The sequence below is a fragment of the Schistocerca serialis genome, chromosome 2 (assembly GCF_023864345.2).
Source record: "Schistocerca serialis cubense isolate TAMUIC-IGC-003099 chromosome 2, iqSchSeri2.2, whole genome shotgun sequence".
Lineage (NCBI taxonomy): Eukaryota > Metazoa > Arthropoda > Insecta > Orthoptera > Acrididae > Schistocerca > Schistocerca serialis.
This window is the reverse complement of record NC_064639.1, coordinates 530391621-530416837: the sequence shown is the minus strand read 5'-3', so window position 1 is coordinate 530416837 and position 25217 is coordinate 530391621. Positions and strand designations below refer to the sequence as shown.

At 39.2% G+C, this 25217-nt stretch overlaps 1 protein-coding gene across 7 annotated transcripts in view; it reads left to right on the top strand.

Annotated features, from left to right (window-relative positions):
* Positions 1-25217, top strand: part of LOC126457502 (clavesin-2-like) — a 266825-nt gene that overhangs the window by 176855 nt on the left and 64753 nt on the right. For all 7 annotated transcript variants that reach the window (XM_050093821.1, XM_050093819.1, XM_050093820.1 and 4 more), the window contains one exon: positions 5361-5452. In XM_050093821.1, the coding sequence (XP_049949778.1) occupies positions 5361-5452 (92 nt within the window). The remainder of the gene's footprint in view (positions 1-5360; positions 5453-25217) is intronic.

Below are 25217 nucleotides of genomic sequence, written 5' to 3'. Positions count from 1 at the left end.
GAGTTTGACAGAGCACTGAAAGACCTAAGTCAAAAAAAGGCCCCGGGAGTAGACAACATTCCATTAGAACTACTGACAGCCTTGGGAGAGCCAGTCCCAACAAAACTCTACCATCTGGAGCAAGATATATGAGACAGGCGAAATTCCCTCAGACCTCAAGAAGAATATAATAATTCCAATCCCAAAGAAAGCGGGTGTTGACAGATGTGAAAATTACTGAACTATCAGTTTTATAAGTCACAGCTGCAAAATACTAACGTGAATTCTTTACAGACAAATGGAAAAACTGGTAGAAGCTAACCTCGGGGAAGATCAGTTTGGATTCTGTAGAAATGTTGGAACGCGTGAGGCAATACTGACCCTACGACTTATCTTAGAAGAAAGATTAAGGAAAGGTAAATCTACGTTTCTAACATCTGTAGACTTAGAGAAAGCTTTTGACAATGTTGACTGGAATACTCTCTTTCAAATTATGAAGGTGACAGGGGTAAAATACAGGGAGCGAAAGGCTATTTACAATTTGTACAGAAAGCAGATGGCAGTTATAAGAGTTGAGGGTCATGAAAGGGAAGCAGTGGTTGGGAAGGGAGTGAGACCGGGTTGTAGCCTCTCCCCGATGCTATTCAATCTGTATATTGAGCAAGCAGTACAGAAGAATGCTGGAGATTATATGGGTAGATCACATAACTAATGAGGGGGTATTGAATAGAATTGGGGGGAAGAGGAGTTTGTTGCACAACTTGACCAGAAGAAGGGATCGGTTGGTAGGACATGTTCTGAGGCATCAAGGGATCACCAATTTAGTACTGGAGGACAGCGTGGAGGGTAAAAATCATAGAGGGAGACCAAGAGATGAATACACTAAGCAGATTCAGAAGGATGTAGGCTGCAGTAGGTACTGGGAGATGAAGAAGCTTGCACAGGATAGAGTAGCATGGAGAGCTGCATCAAACCAGCCTCAGGACTGAAGACCACAACAACAACAACATCATTCTGAAATTCTTGGGATATGTCCCCAACTATTTTCTTTATTGTATCCCATTAATTCAGTCATAATTTCAGTTATTTATTTCATGCACTTTCTGTGTATTTTCCTTCTACTTATGATAAGTTATTTCTATACTACCTAATGTTCTTAATAATAAGTCATTACTAATATTCTACATGACCACATCGTCTCCTATGACTGTGTCACATTGTCTCTTTGGTGGCATCATTGCTTAACTGTGTACAGCACTATTAACATAGTCTACCATCAGTTCATATTCATTATTATACAACCCACAACCTACACTTACATATATTGTGTTCATGCCACTTGATACCAATTACACTTTTCCACAATCACTCATCATTGATACTGTTTGTCGTACAATAATGCCCTATAATGAAACTGTTTCACAATCTCTTTCTAATCAGTCACTGTTAAATTTTCTAAATAATGTTGACTTCACACTGTTCTGATAAGCTGCTGTGCTTAAGTTGCTCACTCACCAAATGAAGTAATATTGTGATTAGCTGTGCCAGAAGACTAGCCAGGTTCTTCTGCCCACCAGCTTTGTGCACAGCAATCAGAGCTCTCATCACTGCCACAAAGATGTGGCATTACAGTGCCATTTTGAGCTATTGCACATGTCATGGGAAGGGGGGAGGGGCTTAATTGACTCTTGGGGTCCAGGATGAAGTCCAAATATAAATTGATAACTGGCATTTATTAGCAATTGTTTTTGATCTGCAACAAACACCAGGAAGCCTATATGACACATTAGAAATTCCACGTCATCTACATGAAAGGGCCTAACAACCACATAATACATAACAAATGAGCACATATCATAGTTACAACCAGTAAATCTCTTAGATTTACTGTACTGCATAACTTTTAACATAATTCATATCCAATTCTTCAAAACTATGCTTTCATAAAAGTGTGTAATGGCTATGTAGAAGCTGCTGGAACTTCACACACCCCACAGTATGTAAAAGAGAGACCATTAAAAATGGTTTACAAATTAAGGCAATTATTGTTCTGTGTCAAATATAATAGAGGTAGTAATATATAAAAGGACAAACAGAAGTAAAGAAAGGAAAAAGACTCTCTTAAATAGATGGCATATTAGGCAGAGGGGTGGAAGTGTTTACACTTGTGCTCAGTATTGGTGTACCGTCCCCATAATAAAAATAAATATTATTGCTCCTTAATAAAAAGAAATATTACTGAGAGCTGTGGTTCTACTGTCTACTTTGTTTTGTCATTAAAACTTAAAAACTGTAAGCCGATTAAAGAAGTGTTTCTGTAGAGATGTGTACTAATATTAATGAAATCAGTGATAGTGAAATTAATACCTACAAAATCTTGTTCATAATGGGAAAGGTAAAAAAAAAACTGGACTATTTGGAGTTGTTGTTATAGACTTCAGTCCAAAGTCTGGTTTGATGCAGCTTGCCATGCTTGTCTATCCTGTGCAAGCCTTGTCATTTCTGAAGAAGTAATGCAACCTCCAACCATTTGAACTTGCTTACTGTATTCATGTCTAGCCTTCCCTCAACAGTTTTAACACTCCCTCCTCATATACTTCCCTCCTTTACCAAGCCGAGTATTCCTTGATGTCTCAGGATGTGTCCTAGGAATTGATCCCCTCTTTTGGTCAAATTCTGCCATAAATATCTCTTTTCCCTATATTGAGTCAGCAATTCCTCATCAGTGATTCAATCTACCTATCCAGTCTTCAGCTTTCTTTTACAGCACCATATTTCAAAAGTTTCTATTCTCTTATTTCCTGAATAGCTTATTGTGAATGTTTCACATCTGTACAAGGCTACACTCCAGATAAACACCTTTAGGAAACACTTCTTAAGGAATAAATTCATATTTGGTGTTAATAGATTCTCTTTTTTACAAATACTTTTCATGCTATTGCCAGTTTTATAGCCCCTCTCAACTATGGCCATCATCAGGTGTTTTGCTCCACAAATAGCAAAACTTGTCTACTACTTTTACTGTCTCACTTCCTATGAATTGTAAAGTGAATGAGATATTTTCACATAGTGACTTTATTGCACTGTAATTTATAATATTCCTTTTGATGATGCTCAAAGCAACCAGTTTTTAAAGTCTTTCTCTGAACATGATGTGCAGTTAGTTAGGGTAAGATAGAGCCTTAGAGCAGAGATACTCCTCAGCGAAAATCAGATAGAATAATTAATAATTCAAGAATAAATGCTTTTAAGAATACTTTGCAAGAGATGACCTGGGATGAAATTTATAATGAATGAGATGTTTCCATGAAATTTAATCTGTTCCATGATAAATTCATATAATTATTTGGAAATAGCTTTCTGCATAAGGTAACCAGAAAGAACATTAAACAACCATGTAAAAAAACATGAATCATTAGAGGGATTAAAGTATCCCATGAAAGAAAAAAGGAAATGTATCTGTGGACAAAAACAAGTAAAGGTCCTGCTTATTTGCTCACTACAAATACAATTCAAAATCACTAAGAAAAGTTATTAAAAATCAATGGACATGCACATTATGTCAGAAATAAATAATTCGAACAGCAGACTTAAGCCTATATGGTATGTACTGTAACAAGACACAGGACAACAGGCCAAAGAACAGGAGCATATCATTACTGAATTAAATGGAAGTGCTTTAAATGGACTTTTCTTGAGAATTTGAAAATGGTGATAGGAGAGATGTCAATAATTACTGACCCATTTCACTACTGACACTGTTTTACAAAAGTTTAGAGAATGTGATGCATTATAGAATAGTTTCCCAGTTGAGCAACAATAATATCCTTAGTAAATCACAATTTGGATTTCAGAACACCTACTCAATCGAGAACGTCTTTTACCCATTCACTCATAAAGTTTTACAAGCCTTAAATAACAAAATAACATTGGTTGGTATTTTCTGCAACCTGTCTAATGTATTTGACTGTGTGACTCACAGTATTCTCCTAGATAAACTGAGGTTGTATGGAACTTATGATATAGCCAACAGATGGATAATGTCATATCTAACAAAAAGATTACAGAACTTGTACTTCGTAATTGAATGATTATAATCGGGGGAGATTCTTTTGATCGAGGAGAAATCATGAATGGAGTCCTCCAAGGGTCAATCTTAGTTATGTTAGTGTTCTTTAAATATCTAAATGATTTTCCATCTAATTAATGCACAGCTAGAAAAATTAATACTTTTTATGGATGACACTAGTATTGTAATCAGTTGAAGCACACATACAACAAAAGAAGAAGTGCTAAACACTATTCTTAAAAGTACTATTGGCTAGTTTTTACAAATGGTCTCACTCTCAATTTCAGAAGGACACAACATATTCAGTCCTTCACATCCTGAGGTATGACACAGTGATAAGTGTAACACAGGGAGGAAATAATAAATAGGGTGGCAACTTCAGTGTTTTTAGGTGTCCATATTGATGAGAATTTAAACAGGAAAAAACATATCTTGGAACTTCTAAAACAACTTAATTCAGACACATCTGCACTTAGAGTAATTGAAAATCCTGGGGAGAGACAAATCAATATGTTGGCATTTACTGCATATTTTCATTCAATATTTATTTATTTATTTATTAATGTCATATGGAATAATGTTCTGATATACTGGTAATTCATCTTTAAAAATAAAGGCTTCATTGCTCAAAAACAAGCTATAAGAATAATACGTGGTGATGGTCCATGGTTATTTTGTAGGTGTCTTGTTAAGGAGTTATACAGTTTCACTACTGATTCACAGTATATTTATTCCTTCACAAAGTTTTTTTAAAAATAATCTAACAATAATGTACATAATTACAATAACGTTACTCCACATAAAGACCATCTTAAAGCACAAAATGGGTGCACAATGCTGCAACCAAAATTTTGATCAGTCATGGAAAATATCTGGAAGACAACAAAGTAAAACTTGATTACAAACTAAAAAAGTTTCTCCTTGATAAGTCCTTTTATTCACTGTAATGTGTAAAAAAAATGGTGATTAGGAATTATTAACTAAAATCTGCATTAAAAAAATAAGCAACAACAACATCTGTAAATGGTCAGCATGTAGCCACATTTATAAATTAATTTCTGATGTGAATGTAAAATGACTCATTCCACATAATGACAATTATGATCCATGGAATATGATACTAACTGTAACTGAAATAATTATGTCTGAAAGTTATTTCCACATATTTTAAAGCTGTTTGGAATAAATCAGGCAAAATGAAAGAGAACCTGTAATGAAATAATAGTAAAAAAAAAAAAAACAATATAATGACATGATGAATGGTGTAAAAATGTGACCTTTGTATACAAAAAATGTTTTATTATGTTTACAGATGAGCCTGAATTGTACCCAAGGACTGATGACACATTTCTTCTTGCATTTTTAAGGGCAAGGAAACATGATGTTAATGAAGCATTTACACTGGTAAGATCTGAGGAATATGTATGCACTAAAATTTTTATTGATTATGTTTGTTTGTGTTACATCAATAATAAATGTAAGTATCACTCACTGCAGGCAGAGGCAAATGTTAAATGATGAAGTTATACAAAACTGAAAAATTAGCAGCTACAGAAAAAGTTTTCTAAAACTTGTGACAAAATGAATTTTCAAGTTTACAAGCAAAATTTACTTTTCTTAGATCTCCTGTTAATACGACACAGATCATTAACATGTGTCCTGACAACATCTTAGTTTGATGAACTGATATCAATCTACTCTAATATTTATTAAAGATACTGAAATGCATTTCTAAGGCAAATGCTAGTTTTTAGTGGAAAATGTAGTTGTGCAAGACTGAATATGGAGAATCCCGTAAATGTGCAGAACCTTTTTACATTTTTAAGAGCAGCAAAACATAATGTTGATGAAGCAATAACTCTACTGTGATTGGATGAAAATGTAACACTGAAATTATTGTTGAGCAGGTTTTCGTGTGTGATATCAATTATAGGTGTAGGTATCACTCACTGTAGACAGAGGCAAATATTAAATCATGAAGTTATAGAAAACTATGAAAAATTAGCAGCTACCTACAAAGTTTTCTAAAACTTGTGATAAAACCAATTTTCAAGTTTACAAGCATCATTTACTTTTTGTATGTCTCCTGTCAATACCATCTTGATTATTAGAATGTGATCTGAGAACATTGTGGTTTGATGGACTAATATCAGTCTACTCTAATATTTGTTAAAGATACTGTAATGAGTTTTGAAGGTAAATGTTAGTTTTTACTGGAGCATTTAGTTGTGTAACTCAGAATGTGGAGAGCACTGAAATTATGTGTCAGGAAGAAAGCAGTGAATGGTCTCAGATAATAAATGAAATGCCTTACTAGCATTAAAAGTAATTACAGTTGGCTACAATAAACCTCTGACATCAGTTGTAAATCTGTTGAAAACCGCCAGCAAACACCTATTGTGGAATTGTAATGTGATCACACATTGTTGTGTATCCACAACATCCGCAAATGTTCATGAACAGCAGTGCTTACACTAACTTTGATTATCTTCAATGCTTCTGCCCTCATTCTCAAAGACAGCTGTCAATTATCCACAAGCATCCATAGCACTCATTTGATGTTGTTTGGGACTGATGCACAGTTAGGATAAATAACATGGATCACTAGATATTGAAGTACCTTGTGAAAGGTAAATGAGTAATGTGTCTTTTGGCAAGAAAAAGTAGGGATCCTGCAGTAGTTCTACACTACAAAAATTACTCAAAATTACTGAGAAAGTTAATTAAAAAATCAAGGAACTTGTACATAATATCAGAAATCAGTACTACCGACAACAGACTTAAGGCTATATGAAACATAGTGAAATGAGAGACATGACACCGAGCCACAGAACAAGACAACATCACTGTTGAACTGAAAGGAAGGGCTGTAAATGATGAGTCACAAGTAGCAAATGCTTATAATAATCATTTCTTAAATGTAGTAGAAAGCGTAAGGACAAACAGTTAATGAGCAAAATCACGGCACTGTGTTGAAAAAGTAACTCTCATTAAATTCAGTCATATGAATGTATCACCAACTTCTCCTTCTGAAATTAAGAAAATTATAGAGTCCCTCAAAAATAAAAGCTCATCTGGTTTTGATGGTGTTTCTCTTTTCTGAAATATGTAGTGCATCACTAATTCAAGGCATTTTTCCAGAGATACTGAAATATGCTATCATTAAACCCATCTTTAAGAAAGGTGATAAGAGAGATGTCACTAACTATCAACCATTTTCACTACTGACATCATTTTCCAAAATTTTTGAGAGGGTGATCTATTCTAGAATAGTAGAGCCAAATCTTGATATGACAAATTTCATGGGACCATGAAAATTATATTGTTGTATCATGGTTATTGTTATAATGAGATTTTGTTATCATGACTCGGAGCAAGGAGGCATGTTTTTGTGGCTGAGAAGTACATTACTGTAGTACTTTTCTGATGAAAAATAATATTAAAAGAGAAATAATGAAACAAATTTTGTTCAAATTGTTCACTTCATGTATTAATACTGTACCTGTAGAATATCCTACTTTTGTGTATAGAAAAATTCACTTGTTTTCCCTTGTTTCTTTTTTCTTAAAGATTCTCTTGTGAATATTGTCTTAATCTCCTCTAATGAAATCAATAGCTGTGCTGAAACACTGGGGATTGAAGTTGCTACTTGCTAGATGATTTCCAACTGACCAATTAGCTCTATCAGAGGAGAGGGATTCACACTTATCACATCACTGTCATCATCAGAATCTTCAACAGGTGAATTACCCTTTAACTCCTCGGTGATATATTCAGCGGAATATGCTTCAAACACCAAAGCCTCATCAACCACTGACAAATATTCAACTACTGAAGCATCTATGTTTTTACCAGTAGCTGCTGAATAAATCTCCTTGAATATCATCCTGCATTATTTCATCCAGCATTACATTCTCACCAACATCTTCACTTTTGGAAATTCTTGCATTTTTCCAGCAGTTCACAATCACATTTGGCTGTACACTGCTCCAGGAACTAGCAATCATGTCACAAGCCTGCATCACATTGAAACTGTAGGGACTGCTCACCTTTCTCTGAATGTTTCTGATCATGTGTTGAACTAAACGTGTACTGTATTTTGCCTTAAATTTCTTAATTATCCCCATATCTAGTGGCTGAAGAATTGAAGTACAGTTTGGGGGGGAAGTAGCATAGTTCAACGTTCTTCAATGCTGACATGTTGTTATGCACGCTACAATTATTCACCAACAATGCAATTTTCTTACCTTCATTGATATCTCTTTATCAAGAGAATGCAGTCACTCACTAAAAGGAGTAGACATCATCCATGCTTTTCAATTTGCCTTGTAATTGACTGCAATAAAAAAAATCACATTTCCCATACAATTGTATCAAAACATTACAGATTAAGCTATGCTGTACTGAATTAACTTATAAATTGAAGGAAGGTAAAATAAAATGTATGCACCCTCTTATGTGGTAAGCTTCTTACATTTTTGAAGCACCATGGGTTTGCTGATCATCACCAGTGATGTCAATTTATGTATGTGTTCCTGACACGTTGCTGCAGAGAATAACAGTTAGGTGTACTTTAGACTGCTTCCCTATTTTACAATTTTCTCCTCTAAAGGCCATCATCTTCTCTTGCATCAGTTGCTAAAGCAATCCTGTCTCATCTGTGTTATAGATGTTTTCAAAACTGTATTTTTCTAACGGTTTACACGTGATGATTTTCCTCCAAAATTCTGTATCACCTAAGTGTGACGATTTTTCTTGTCATGAAATCACTTAAAAAAGAATCCCATGAATGTCCTTAAATCTTTGCAACCATCCATTACTTGCCTTAAAATCAGAATCACCAAGCAACTTAGCAAAATCTAAGGTTTTTTGACATATCAACAGACCATTAATTGGTACATTCTGTGCACGGAGGTTCAAGTCCTCCCTCGTGCATGGGTGTGTGTGTTGTCCTTAGTGTAAGTTAGTTTAAGTTAGATTAAGTAGTGTGTAGGCCTAGGGACTGATGACCTGAGCAGTTTGGTCCCACATAAACTTACCACCACCAATCTTCTTAAACCATCGCAGTGTAGCACTGTCCACATCGTCAGCAGCAGCTGTCTTTATTCTTTTTCTTGAAGGGTTAACTTTGCCGCCAACAAAACTTTCTTAAATTTCTTTTCATTTTTAAAAGAATGTAGCAAACATTGATTGTGCAATTCCATACTTCCTCGTCACAACTACTTGTTTCATTCTGTTATCAATGTCTTTGAAAACCTCCATTTTTGTCTCCAACCTTATTTGTTTCTGAGTTGCAGCCATTGTCCAAATCTTAGCAAAATCCAAAACAATTACATCAGACATTCACAGTTTGGAAAAGTCACAGAGATATGCTGTGTATGAGCCCAACAAAACGCTTCTGTCTGCTATTGAAGGTCAGCAATGGACAAACTAAACACTTGTTCAAACAAAGGAGCTCTTTGATGTTTGCTGCTTAGCACAGCATGCCCACAGCTGTACACTATTCTGTTTAGTGCTAGAATAAATACATTATTGTAGTATGTGGTGAAGCTTCTGGAAATGAAGTGCCGACAGTCTAGTAGATAAATAAACAATACCTACCGCTATAGTGAGCTTCTTAAAAGTAGGAAAAAGTAAATTCCTCAAAATTTTCTCTTTGTTATAACAGGGTGTTGCTAAATTTACTCCAGTGCTGTAATGAGGGAGAATTAACACAGGAAATACAGGAAATAAGCCAGGGCCATATAAAATTATCACTGTACCCGGGTTTGTTGTTGTATTGGTAATCGTTATAGGAGGTTTCACTGTAACTTGTGTTAGCAACAGTAGCATCCTTTGCAAATCACAGTTTGGGTTTCAGAAAAGTTACTCAACTGAGAATACCTTTTACATGTTCACTCACCAGATTTTACAAGCATTAAGTAATAAAGCAGTGACAGCTGATATGTTCTTTGACCTCTCTAAAGCATTTGACTGTGTGAAGCAGTATTTTCCTAGATAAATTTATGTTTTATGGGATTGATGGTATAGCCAACCAATGGATAATTTCATATCTAATCAAAATAATCCAGGAAGTTGTCCTTAGTAATTAAAGCAATATAGTCCAGGGCCATAATTCTGACAGGAGAAATCATGTATGGGGTCCCCCAAGGTTCCATCTTAGGTCCACTATTCCTCAGACATATAAGTGATCTTCCATCTAGTATACAATAAGCAGAATTAGTTCTTTTCACAGATGATACTAGTATTGTAATCAATCAAGGTACATCCACAGAAACAGAAGAAATGGTCAACAAGGTGTCAATGACTGGTTTTCCATGAATGGTCTCACCTTCAATTATAAAAAGACACAACACATTCAGTTTGGCACATCTAGAGGTACTACACCAATGATAAGTGTAACACGTAGGAAGGAGATAACAAACAGAGTGGAAACTTCAAATTGATGGGGATTTAAACTGGAAAAAAACACATTTTGGAACTCCTAAAATAACTTAGTTCAGACACATTTGTGCTTAGAATCATTGTGAATCTTGGCGTGAGGCAAATCAGTAAGCTGACATATTTTGCATATTTTCATTCAATAATATCATATGGAATAATGTTCTGAGGTAACTCATCTTTAAGAAAGAAAGTCTTCATTGTGAAAAAATGAGATGTAAGAATAATATATGGTGCTCACCCACAATCATCTTGTAGATATCTGTTTAAGGAGCTGGGCCTTCTGACTACTGCTTTACAATATATTTCTTCCCCCATGACGTTTCTTGTAAATAATCCACTACAGTTCAAAAGGAACAATGAGGTAGATAATTACAATACCAGAAGGAGAAATGATATTCATTACTCCACATCAAGCTTGTCTTTGGTACAGAAAGGGGTGCACAATGCTGCAATAAAAATTTTTGATCATATACACAGTGTCATAAAATGTCTGACAGACATCAAAGTAAAATTTGATAAAAAAGTGTGTATCTTTTTCCTTTAGGTGGAAAGAAACTTAGAAATTTCACAATGTAACCATATGTACAAATTAATTTGTAATGTGAATTTAAAATGACTCATTCCACATCATTATGATCTATCATGCAAAATGATCCATGGAACATGTAACAAACTAACTATTTATGTGTTTTTTGACTTGGACATGGCTCATCCTCAACACCGTCCTTCTTGTCTCTAAAGCATTTAAACACTCATACATACACATTTTACTCACTGCATCAACTCCATACACATTCACTAATATTCTATGAGTCTCTGTCACCATTTTCCCTAACCAGAAGCAAGACTTGTTGTTAACACTTTGCTGAATTTTACAGTGACATAAGTGCGGTGGATGCTTTTGGGCGATCAGTGACTGTCTTCAAGAATGAGAGTGAAAGAGTTGAAACTAAGCAAAGACAATGTAAGATCTATTGTTCATGAACATTCACAGACATTGTGGATACCCAACAATGTGTGACCATGATGCTTTGAGTGATTCCAAAAAAAGCACTTGCTAACAGCTTTCAGCAGATCAGAAGCACCTTGTAGATCTCCAGGTGGAGTTGTAAATAGTATTTCATAAAATTGGAGCTATTTGTGAAAAAAATAATAAAATCTAAAACATGACCACCAGCAGCAAATGTCAGCCCCACATAATGCCACCCCAAAGCATCAAGGAATCTCCACCTTGCCGCCCTCACTGGACAGTGTGTCTAAGGCATTCAGTCTGACCGGGTTGCCTCCAAACACGTCTCTGATGATTGTCTGGCTGAAGGCATATGTGACACTCATCAGTGAAGAGAATATGATGCCAATCCTGAGCGGTCCATTCGGTATATTGTTGGGCCCATTTGTACCATGCTGCGTGGTGTTGTGGTTGCAAAGATGGACCTCATCAAGAACTTCAGGAGTGAAGTTGCACATCATGCAGCCTATTGTGCACAGTTTGAGTCATAACACGACATCCTGTGGCTGCATGAAAAGCATTATTCAACATGGTGGCATTGCTGCCAGGGTTCCTCCAAGCCATAATCCATAGGTAGCAGTCATCCACTGTAGTAGTGGCCCTTGGGCTGCCTGAGCGAGGCATGTCATCAACAGTTCCTGTCCTTCTGTGTCTCCTCCATGTCTGAACAACATCACTTTGGTTCATTCCAAGATGCCTGGTCACTTCCCTTCTGAGAGCCTTTCCTGGCACAATGTCTACGCATGGCTGAACTACAGACAACACAAGCCATGTATCTCTTTCATGGTGGAATGACTGGAACTGATTGACTGTTGGACCCTCTCCATCTAATAAGTGCTGCTCATGCATCATTGTTTATATCCTTGGGTGGGTTTAGTGACATCTCCGAACCGTCAAAGGGACTGTGGCTGTGATACAATATCCACAGTCAACATCTATCTATCTTCAGGAGTTCTGGGAACTGGGGTGATGGAATACTTTTTTGATGTGTACTGCTATACAGTCAGAGTTTAAAACATTTCAAATAAGACCAAAAAAAGGATAAGAGCATAAATTTGAGAATTACTTGGTACAAACAGCTTATTGCACGTAACACACGTAACAAGTGCCCACAGATTTTAATAACTCTCTTGATATCTTTGACACACTTCCGTAAATATAGGATTTGTTTGTTTCGGAGTTATGTGTCACAGACATCTATGTAAAATGGCATGGTGCATTCTGCACTGTTTACAAGTAGTTCAAAGACAAAGAATAGTATATATATATTACTAGTTATCTTCAAGGCATTTACAAAAATGATAAAATGTTAGGCAGTGCTAATGGGGTGTGGGTATAGTATTCAATGGCAAAGTAATCTTTGTACCTGTTAGTATCTTTCAAGAATCACTCATAGTTGGTTACATAAATGAGAAAACATCAAAGAAAATATTTAATAGCACTGAAATATTTACAAGTCATTGTGTGGGATATGGTTGTGTTGAAACATGTAAAAACTTGAATGTCTGTACAGATAAATGTTGGTCATTAAAGGTTTCAATAAGTCACTGTATGGATGTAACACTTAGTGCACATCAAGCACAAGACAAATCCAGTATAGTCTCCCATATGGGGTAAAATGTTGTCAGAAAAGTAACAAAATAACTCCAACCACTGATCAGTTTTTCAGAAACAGTAATGAAACAGTTATATGTCTCAAGTGTATAGTCTGATGCAATAAGTAGTTCAATTTATGTAGCCTTTTGAGTACTGAAATACATCAAACATCAAGTGTTCAGATGTGTCGTCCTGACTTACTTTATATGGTTCAGTGTGAGCACAAAAATTTCATAAGTTTGGAAATAAACAGTTTTCACATCTCATTACCTTACAACAGTGTACAAGTATGTAGTGGTGTACAGGTATAGTTGTTAATTCACTAAAAACATTCTCCAGTTTTCTTCCTATTTTCAAGTGTCATATTCTTCACATTAACTACCAACAAAATGATTAATCACTTGTCAGTGTATAGATTACAGACATGTTGCCTAATTACAAAAGATGTCACACTTCACATAGAATCAACATTTCTGCATAAGTATAACTGAGTATTTACTTGAATCTGTTACTTCACATCAAATACAACTTGCATTACAAACCTTGCTGACTATGTGTGTCTTTCATAAACTTTCTCCACAATAACATAAGACAGGTTTCCTAACCAGTCCCTGCCTAACATCATTCTCCACATTACATCAGTAATACATCAATACTTCATTTAATATCTCCTGATTGCATCAACATAATAACTTCACCTCATATCCTCATAATATCACCTCATTACTCCACTAAATACTCCATAATAATAATAACCTAAGAAAAATCACCTGCTTCATACTACACAATAGATCAACCTCACAAAATAGCACCACATAGCAGCAGACCTCACAACTGTTTTAGCTTTTCCTCTAACGATAGAAACAGACATTACATTATTTACATCTTTTATTACTTTACTGTATGTAATCATTGCATTGCTTGTACAGCTCATTACTGTATATAAACATATTTCTTCAACTTAAGGGTCAGAAAGGTAACACTCCCCACAATCACTTCAATACTTTCAAATACGCTTCACTAGGCAACTGTACTTTCACTTGTTGCATTATACAAACACTTTGAAAACTAGTGCATGACACTAAGTATCTCAGGTGTACTCTTCTACTAATAGCAATATATACCAAATACTTCCTCAATATTTACCAAAAATTGTTTGTACACTGTGTACTAATCTCATTACTCATGCAGTCCTACAACCTTCTACATTTTCATGTTTACTGGTATTCATGGTGTTCAACATAATTTGTTATGCTTGTACATTTTGTAAAATTCCATTGCCTTACCTTTTTGGTATAATCAAAAAACTTTTTCTTTTCCACTACAAACAGAAAAACATCCTCTTGCATTACTTTTATACTCAGAAAATAATCAAATAGATGTTAACTTTCTGAATTTTACATAATCAGTGTTGTATAGGTTTTATGTTTCTTTTTACTGTCAAAAATGACTGTTCACCAATGTTTCTACTCAAAATATATGTGTTACTCTCTCAAAATGTCAACCATACATTACTCAGAATGTAGGACCATTGAAGCTACTACCTAACATTTTACAAATTAATGACAGGATAGAAGAATAGTCAGTGACATTGCCACTGAAGTGTTCCAGACAGATCTCGGGACCCCTGACTTGTCTTCTACAAGTTTTGAAAACTAAGTTTTTTTGGACATAAGGTTTCAAGGCAGTAAGTAATACATCTCAAACCTAGGAGTTTTCTGGACTTAGGGTATACCAGTCTGTATACATTGAGGTGGCTGATTTCAACTACTTCAAAGGGTCCAATGTAAATATGGAAGAATTTCTTAAGTTCAAAAGTGAGTAATTTTGACAGTTTGTGAGTCTTAACAAGTACAAAATCATCAAGATTTATGTGAGTGATTTTTACTTTTTTGTCATGTCTCTTTTGCCTAGCATCACCTAGATTCTTCATTATGTTTCTAACAATTTCTTCTCTTTCCTGGGTCGAAATGGGTGTACAAGTTTGGAACTCTATGGATTCATTTATGAAATTTGTTGGCTTCCTATTAAACATAACTTTGAAAGGGAAAAATCTGTAGTTGAGTGTTGTAAACTATTTTAACATCTTCGAAATCTGCAATGTGTTCAATCCAGGATGTAAGTTTATGGCTACAGTATGTTCTACACAATCTCCCAATCTCTCACATTTTTCTTTCTGCTGGGTTACTGGATGGATTAAAGACAGATATTAAAATGTGTTTAATTTTTGTTCTTTGAATCATATATCCCCAGTTATTTTCTATGAATTGTTACCCATTATCTGATAAGATGGCTTCAGGTTTACCTACTGTGGGGATATACTTGTTTTCAACTATTAATGCAATTGCATGGCTAGTGGCTTTCCTAATAGGGTAGAGTTTAATAAATTTTGAGAAACTGCCTACCATCACCATAACGTAATTGTATCATCTCTTTGATATGGGGAGGGGTCCATAAAGATTGACAGCCATGAGACTTAAAGGTTTTTCAGCTAAAATATTATGCATCAAACCTTGACAAGTTTGGTTAGTCATGGCATTTGTCAAAACTAACAATAATTTTCTTAATATGTTTTGATGTACTATAATAATAAACATTTTCACATAATTTTTGTAAACATTTTTGTGCATCAAAATGTCCATAGCTTTAATAACTAGCAAATTTTTCAATAAATTGTTCTGGACACTATGATTTACAAACATCTGAGTCTTCTTGTATTCTACAAAACACTGTAACTTTGTGTATTTTGTAGAATTTTGCATTTGGTAGCCTTCTATTAAGTGCATCTATTTGAGTTAATTCATCAAAAGGTTAGTCTAAGTGTGCAAGGTCCCATCTTGTAACTGTTCTAGTTGGTTTTTGATAATAGTGACATCAGGATGTAAGTCTGACACATTTGAGTCTGTTATCTTAGTATCTTCTAAACTTTTTCATCTACATCTGAGGCAACACTGTCTATGTTTTCATTTAACTTATTTTTGAGGGTTACAACTTGTTTACTAGTGTCTCCAACAGCATCTTTACACCTTACTTCAACAGCACCTATCTCAGATCTGAGATACTTATCTACGTCCCTAATTTTTGTCTCTAATGATAGTAATTTGAATTATGAAGCCTCTACCCTCCCCTCTACTTTTTTCACACGTTCATCTACAGCTTTCACTTGAGAAAACACAGGAACTAAGTCTTTTTTTAAATTTGAATTTTGCACATTAAGCTCTGCTCTAATGAGATTACATTTTGAGACTATTGAATCTTCAAGTTTTTCACTATTTTTGACCAATTTTTGCAAGTTTTTCACTACTTTTGACAGATATTTTCAAGTTTTTCACTATTTTTTTCCATTGATGACATTAATGCAGTAAACATGTCTTGTAAATTTAACTGTTTGGGCTTTCCACTCAGCATTGTTTTACTTACATGTGACTTTACTTGTTTCTCACGGTCAGGACTCGAATCTAACATGCTACCGTCTAAACATCCCGAGTCTGTGCTGATTTCATTTGACTGTTTTCGTTGACTATTGTCTAATACATTCTGAAACATCTCTTTATTGGCTATGCCCTTGTGGCGCCGATGAAATTTACACTAACATCGATGCATCCATCTTTCAACTAAGCCAGCTAAGATTACCTTTGGCCTCTTTTGCCATGTCCAGTTCTTTGTGATCCTTGCTTGTGTTTGGGTGAATAAATGAACTACTGCTAAATGGTGGTTGTTTGGTGTAACTAACCCAAACTTTTCCCTCACTGGTGACCCCAAGTTGTGACATCTTCCATTTTCGCCGTTTTACTGTGTCCGCGACCTCCGCGTCGGTTATTTTCACATGTATTACATCGACACTGCATTCGAACAATGACTTCAGCCCAGTGCCTAATACCGGATTTTGTGATCGATATGCACCATGTTGCGGGTGATTTACACCCGCCAGGACTGCAACATGATGCCTCTCACTCAACGATTATGCCGATTTCGGCAGACGTTTTCAAGCCTGCAACAATAAGTGAGGTTAGGAGTGTGCATGACTCTGGCTATCAAACGCCTTTGCTCCCACCACATGTGCCCTCCCTCATCAACTGTGCAGTTACCTCTTACGGACCTCTGTGCAGTGCAGGACCAATGCCAATTTCTGCAAATCTTTTGTCGTACAACCTACTACCACTAGGACAGCGATTTGCCACGCCGCAATCCATGCAGTACCATGCGGATACCTGCCACGTGGCTGGAACTGCTTCGTTCACAGGTCTACCTCCTCAGCATCCGACCACACCCACGCCTGCCTCGGTCCAGCATCAACACATGCCTTCCTACTTCGATACCTTGGCCTGTAACAGGAACAATAACTTGTTATCTGTGCCTGACTTCCATCTCCGTCCCATTGCTATGCCTCCATCTCTGTCCCACTGCTATGCCTCAGTGTTTTGTGCCACAACATTCACCTTATCTGCACACCATTTTGAGTGGAGAGACTATGAACAGTGAACATTCACACATTCTGTCCCACGTTCGACATCATTTCCCACACTGTACTTCTGGACAGCCCGCACCTCCACAGCCTCCCTGCAACACAGGTGGCCCCAGCTCTGATCATATGTTGAGCTTTCCTTGGACTAACATGCATTCTCAAACTTTGAACTTTTTCTCACCTGTTGCCCCCGCACCGGCTCCAGTTGAGCTTCCGCTACCATTCTCGGCACCTCTCGGTGCCTCATCTGCGTTGGTGATCCGTGACGTGTCATTCCGAACACATCTTCAACGTGTTAAGCTTCCGCAACTGCAATCAACACATTATGGTGTCCCACCTGCGTCGGCCTTCCAGGTCACCATGGATCGTGCTCAACCACAATGTGTCGCCTTCACGCTGCCACCCGAACAGCAGTCGTTGCCTCATCCTCTGGAGGCACACTCTCCTGGAATACTACAGCAATAACAGCTCGATGCAGGCAGTGCCCCGACGAACTCAACTCAACCTGTTCTTCCGAACATTCTACAACGTTTACCAATGCTGCCGCCGTTTAATCCCAACAGAGCAGCAACCTGGTTCAAAATTGTAGATGAAGTGTTCGACCATCACAAACGTGACAAGTCAACCAGGTTTCTGTGCCTCATCACCCACCTGCATGACCAGGAAGACTTGATTGCTGACCTGGTCAAAGCCCCGGACTCATCTACCCGGTACACTCTAGCCAAACAGACAGTTCTATGTCGCCTTGCATGCTCAACTGAGGCAGCAATACAGCAAGTACTCCACGTCAAGCAACTAGGCAATGACAAACCTTCCCAGCTCTGGAGACGACTACATGCCCTGGTCAGCGCCGATCTGTTTCTGACACAGCTCTCCTCGCCATCTGGTCAGATAAACTATCTCCTCACATTCAGTTTGCTCTGGCTCAAAGTTCTCCTGAACCTGTCGAGAAAAGAATGACAATTTCTGACAAGCTACATGATGCATCACTGCCCTATTTCGCCAACCACTGCTGGCCGGGACCGTACTGTGCCGACCGTTCAACTCGCTCCGGGAAGCAGTAAACAAGCAACTGGGACGCCACCGGCTCCGCCCACAGTCATGCCCCCTCCTGCAACTGAGCCCGCTGCGGCCACCGAACCTCGGCCACTGCCTCTGGCAACAGACGTTCTGCAGGAAATGCAACCGCACTACCTGTGCTGTTACTTCCACACAAGGTTTGGTGAGGCGGCATGGAAATGCAGACCACCCTGCACACAACCCTCCCAGTGCTCCATTCTGTCCGGGAATGACTGGATAATTGTGGATGACTTTACATTAAAGACATTTCATCGGGATACCTTTTCCTAGTGGACACAGCCACCGATGTTTTGCTGCTGCCTACATCCTTAGTGCCGTCGAACATCCGCCCTCATCATACTTCACTGCAGGCCGTGAATTCAACTAAACTACAATGCTCAGGTTCAACTTCCCACGTCATCTCACTCTCTGCAAACTGCAAACTCGTGTGGACTTTTTTAGTGTGCGAAATTGACAAACCTATACTAGGCATTGACTTCTTGTGACACCACAAACTTTCACCGGACCTAGTGCAAAACACCGTGTTTCATCAACCGTCCAAGACTTCCCCTGTGATCCGTCGAGCAAACCCCCCCGTGACACATCGGTCTGTGCTCATCTCATCCATACATGCTCATCTCTGTCGACGATGTTACAAGAAACAACACACAAGTGCCTTATCGAGCTTGAAAACATCGCTTGCCTATGCAAAGAAAACTTCGAGCTCTCCCTCCAGCTCCGTGAAACTCAGTCCAGCTCTCCAATGCAGCAAAGAAATTACAGACACTACAGCAAGGACAAAGCAAGGTCAATGAGTCCACCGAATCTGCTTGCAATCCCAGCAATCGAGCCTCTGTGTGTTTACCTCCCACTACCTCTTGCAACTGTGCTATCAAGACTGCCATAATGTGTACTGACGACTCCGCAGGGCCACACCCTCCTAACACAGCAGAGTTTGACACTCGGCCAGACACAAGTGCACATGCGTGACGAGCGTCACGTGTTCCCAAACTGATGGCTCCTACCCCGCCCCTTGCGGACAGCACCTCAAACTATGCAACTTTGGCTCCTGCGTGCTGCCATGTGACTGCCACTGACAACACAAACAGTGCACTCGCGCCAAGCGTTTTGCCCGCGACCATGCTGCCACAGGCCGCACCCTTGAACAATGGACTCACTAATGGCTCATGAGATCTACCAAGCTCACCCGATCATGGTGCCACTGCTTCGGGCTGGTGGCCATCTTGTCACGTTGACTCCTGGGACACTTCGCTGCCTCGGCTCCCGTCGGATCCGCCGAGTGGCTCCGAACACCACGACCACGCCTTGCCTGCCCCGCCCGCCACACATTATAAACAAACTGCCTCCCGTGCCGCCGGCAACATTTCCGTCATCACCAACAGCACGGTTCACAAGCTCCGCCTTATGTCAGGTCCCCCCATCTCCAGTAAGCCACATTGACTTTATCCCGAGCACCTCTCCGACCTTAAAAATCAGATTTCTGAACTTCTAAGCTCCGGCGTCATTGAACCCTCTACCAGTAGCTGGTCTACGCCCATAGATATGACACCCAAGAAAGACGGGTCCTGGTGCATGTGCGGAGACTACTGTTGACTAAATGCACGAACAATAATGGGCACCTACCCCATATCCAACATTGTTGACTTTACCAGTGCCCTCACAGGTGCGAGCATGTTCTCCGTCATTGATTGCATATGGGCCTACCACCAGATCCCCATGTCACCTGAAGACATCGAGAAGACAGCAATCACCACCCTGATCGGGTTATTTCAGTTTCGATTCATGCCCTTCGGTCTGAAAAACGTAACCCAGACCTGGCAACGCTTCATTTACGAAGTGCTATTCGACCTAAAATTCTGTTTTGCATATCTTGATGACATTCTTGTGTTCAGCTCCTCTGTTGAGGACAACATTCGACATGTGCAAACTGTTATGAACACTCTTGCGGCAGCAGGCATTGAGAACAACCAGGACAAATTGCAGCTACATCAACCCGCTGTCACTTTTCTTGGTTTTTGGGTCTCTGCCGACAGCATTTCACCGCCCCCTGAGAAAGTACAAACAATACTAAACCTACCCAGACCTTCGTCATTCAGAGAGCTCCGGTGCTTTCTGGGGACAGTTAATTATTATTGCTGACATCTACCTCGGGCTGCGGAGATTCAGGCTCCACTGACGGACGCCTTGGCAGGCACCAACACTTCTGGATCTCGGCCTGTTCCATGGACCCCTGCTATGACTGACTCTTTCACTGTCCTCAAAAATCTTCTTGCCGAGGCCTGTACCATCGCACATCCTCACCCCTATGGGCAGCTTTTCATCACCACAGACATGAGCGATACTGCCATTGACGCTGTCATTAGCCAGACTATCAATGGCCAAACTTCGCCTCTGCAGTTCTTCTCATGCAAGCTCACCAATGCACAACGGACGACAGTACAGGCACATTACGCCCCTCATCCCAATCATGCTCTGTCAAGCTGTCTTCAACGCATTGCATAATTTAGCCCACCCCAGTGTTTGTGCATCCGCTTGCCTCGTAGCAGAGCACTTTGTGTGGAGAAATGTCAACAAGGACTGCCAGCAATGGGCACGCTCCTGCATCGCATGCCAATGCTGCAAAGTAGACAGCACACTTCACCCCCCCCCCCCTCCTCAGCGCCTTTTCGATCCCTTCTGGGCGTTTCCAGCATATTCATATTGACATTATCGGCCCTCTCCCCCCTCTAACAGCTTTTGTTATGTTCTCTCGTCTATCGACCGAACAACTTGCTGGGTCGAGGCTGTCCCCCTCCTCAATATTACGGCAGAAACAGTTGCTCGAGCTTTTGTCAAGTCACGGGTATTGCATTTCAGATGTCCAGCTAACATCACGATTGACCAGGGCACACAATTTGAGTCAGCCCTGTTCAACGAGATTTGTAACATTTGCGACATCTGGGGCATCCATACCATAGCATATCACTTGCGAAGTAACGGGTTAGTTGAGCGCTGGCACTGCACTTTCAAGGCGGCTCTTCGATGCCATGACTCTCTATGGATGGAGGCCCTTCCCCTTGTGCTACTCGGCATTCGTGTGACCTATAAGGGAGACCTCAAAGGCACAATAGCCGAGTTTGTATATGGCAAGAACATTGTTCTCCCTGGCAAACTTGTGAGCCCTTCCACTTCTCTCCCTCAGTCTGACTTACCTTACTTCGTGGACCACGTCAGACACCACTTCATTAGCCTCAATATCCCTCCACCCACCAGCCACTCCCGCTCTAAGGTTCAAGTCCGAAATCTCTGGACAACTGTGAGTACATCATGCTCCGAGATGACACTGTCTGTACTCCCCTCCAACCTCCATATACCGGCCAGTACCGAGTTCTCCGGAGCTCAGCCAACACTTATGACATCCAGATGAAAGATTCAGCTGCTACAGTCTCTCTCAACAGACTTAAGGATGCTCATGTCGAGCCTTCTTCAACCCCCCTTCCGGCCATGACCACACCACTCACTGTCGTGGCTCATGACGCTCTGACCACTCCCTCCACATTGCACGTAAATACTCGGTCAAGTGACTTCCAGCTCCAATCGTCGAGCTCTACTCCGACTTTGCCCTCTACTCCCGTCTCACGCACTCCTTCGAGTGACCACATGCTCCCCACGTTGAGCTTACCTACGATCACGCCCTCCTCGCCGGGCCCTTCGCCGGTCCCTTCGACCTCTCCACCATCGCTCCGCTGTTGAGCTGACCATGGTCCAGCTCCCGTGGACCACTCCTGCCAACGCCATAGTCACCCCCCCCCCCCCCCTCGGCCTCTCAAGAGTACTCCTTACTATGGGGGGAGGGGGCAGGGGGGCTATGTGGTGCCGATGAAATTGACACCAACATCGATGCATCCATCTTTGAACTAAGCTAAGATTATCATTGGCCTTTTCCGCCATGTCCAGTTCTTTGTGAGCCTTGCTTGTGTTTGGGTGAATAAATGAACTACTGCTAAACGGGGGTTGTTTGGTGTAACTAACCCAAACTTTTCCCTCACCCTGTTTACAGTCACTAGTTGAAGCTGGTAGGTTCGGCATATTTATTTCATTGTTCTGATCAAGATCCATTTTTTGTAAAGTTGTTTGTAAATTATCAATGCAGTGTCAAAATATATTTGATTGAAAATCATTCCACTTTGCAACACAGTTTTATGCTTTTTGGTCACCTGAAACATAAATACTGTCAAAAATCAAAATGTACAAGTACCCTGGTCACGACGGCACTAGTTTAACAACCTCCTTGGTACGCACAATTGGATAACTGTTAATTGTAATAAATGTTCATTGAGCAAAAAAATATTTTGGCTGGGTCTAGTGGTAGTTTTAAAGAAAAACACTCATCTTGTTTTTTGAGGAACTCCTTCAATCCGTTGCTTGAATTTCTTCTGTCTGAAACCAGATTCTCTTGTAGGTCTGGAAACCTGATAGGTTGATGTGTTTCATGAATAACATAGATGACAAACTGATGCTAAAGTTGTATGAACTTGAGAAATACCTAAACAAACAAAAAATACAAATACTGGTACTCCAGGAAACAATGGTGACTGATCAAAATGCAGTGATTTTGGGAACTACACAGTTTTAAAAAGTAAAACAGACAAATGAATACTGGAAAACTTTAATTACTGTAACCACCCTTGGCTTAGTTACTGCTCCAGCCATGCCATTGTTGCATATTGTTTTGTTTATTGAACCTATTTTAGTAACATTATTATAACTCTGCTGTCTTGCTGCTGAATTTGCCTCTGTTCTGTTTCTCCCCTCAAATATCACTTCTTCTGCACTGTTTCCAGGAAACTAAGAAAACCTGTAACATGGTCCTTGAGTGCAGCACAAATGATTAGTTGAACTCTGGAAAAAGATAGATAAATCACAGGAAACACTATAAGAAGTGTTATCTAAAATCCTGCAAAATCATGTCAAAATCCTACTAATTGGCTTCAGGGCACAGTCAGACAAAGAAAGAAAGTACAGCACAACAACCGGGTTGAATTCTTCAGAACATAAGTGGACCAATTCTTCATTGCCTTACAGTTCTCACTTTGCACAAAACTTTCCCTTTTCAAATACTTAATACAAAAATAATTCATTTAACATAACATATTTGATTGTGTAGTAACTGACAGATAGTACTGTATTAAATCATGTAAACGCCAAATAATTGCTCTGATGATTACTGACTAACAAAGAATTGGTAGCAATGACAGTAAGAGACAGCTTATTAGAATGACAGGGTAGAAGAAGAAAGATACAGTACAGAAAAAGAAAACAGAAAAAGTGCAAAAGAAAGATGCAACACAAGGAAAGAAAAGAGAAACTGTTCTATAACAGCTCAAGGACTTGTGCTTGACACATGCATAACATACAAAGTATGTGAGAGAATTTGTTCGTACATAAGTAAGTGCAACAATACAGCGGAGATGCTGAGTTGCGATAGGCACAACAAAAAGATTCACACAATTATAGCTTTTGGCCATTATGGCCCAATAACAATTACATTCCAACCTGGATTTTCCATTGTTTGATTCATAAGTAAATGCAATAACACTTGCATTCTGTTATAATGAAATTGATCCATTTTATTTGTATAAATACAAGACATTGCAATACACATATGTTAAAGTCACATACCATGAAGGCACTGTCCAAAGAGCTTGAAGACAAAGATACCAAGATAAACATTATGTTGCTTGGTATCAATTTTGGATTCTATATCAACCTTTGCAGGTTGTAATGCCCAAGAGCTCCCCCCTCCAGTGTGGTGCACCTCAATTAGTAAAGGTGGAGACACAATTGCTTTCAAACATACTCATGCATGAAGGGCAGTGACCATAGGAGCAGATCATAGTGAGAGTGGGGAGGGTTGTCATTTTGAAGTGACAGCATCAGTGCATCATTCTCTCCATCTGGGTGAGGGGCGCTGGCATCAACTTGAAATGATGCCATCAGCACATCATTTTCTCCACCCTTTGGAGGAGAGTAGGACTGAAGACCATTGGGGGGGGGGGGGGGGGGGGGGGGAGGGCGGCATATAAGCAGTAGATGTGAAACCTTATTGATAGGTCTGGAATATGTTAGTTGTAAGTCTATCTGGATAGTATCATCATACAGCATTACGTGACTACAATTTTTCAACAGCTTGTGTACAAGTACCCACTGCATACTGTGCAACTGAGGAAGGGGTGTACAGACATGAGTAATATGTTGTTTCACCCTGGTTACTAAAGCTGGTAACTGAATCTGCTGAACATGGAGAGGGCAGCAGAAAATCAGTGGAAAGTAACAGGTATTCACTATGCAAAATTTCCACCAAAGACAACCGCGAATCTTCTTCATAGGCAGTACCTACACCAAATAGTATGCATGGCAGGGTTTCAGTCCTGTTAGCAGAAAGTCATATCAGAGCAGCCTGAAAAATGCATGGTGCCAATGTTCAACTAGTCCATTACTTTCTGGGTGATACATCTTAGCTCAAAAACGTTGGATGCCACACAGTCTGCACAATTCTTCAAACAGATGGCACTTGAACTGTCAGCCCTGGTTGT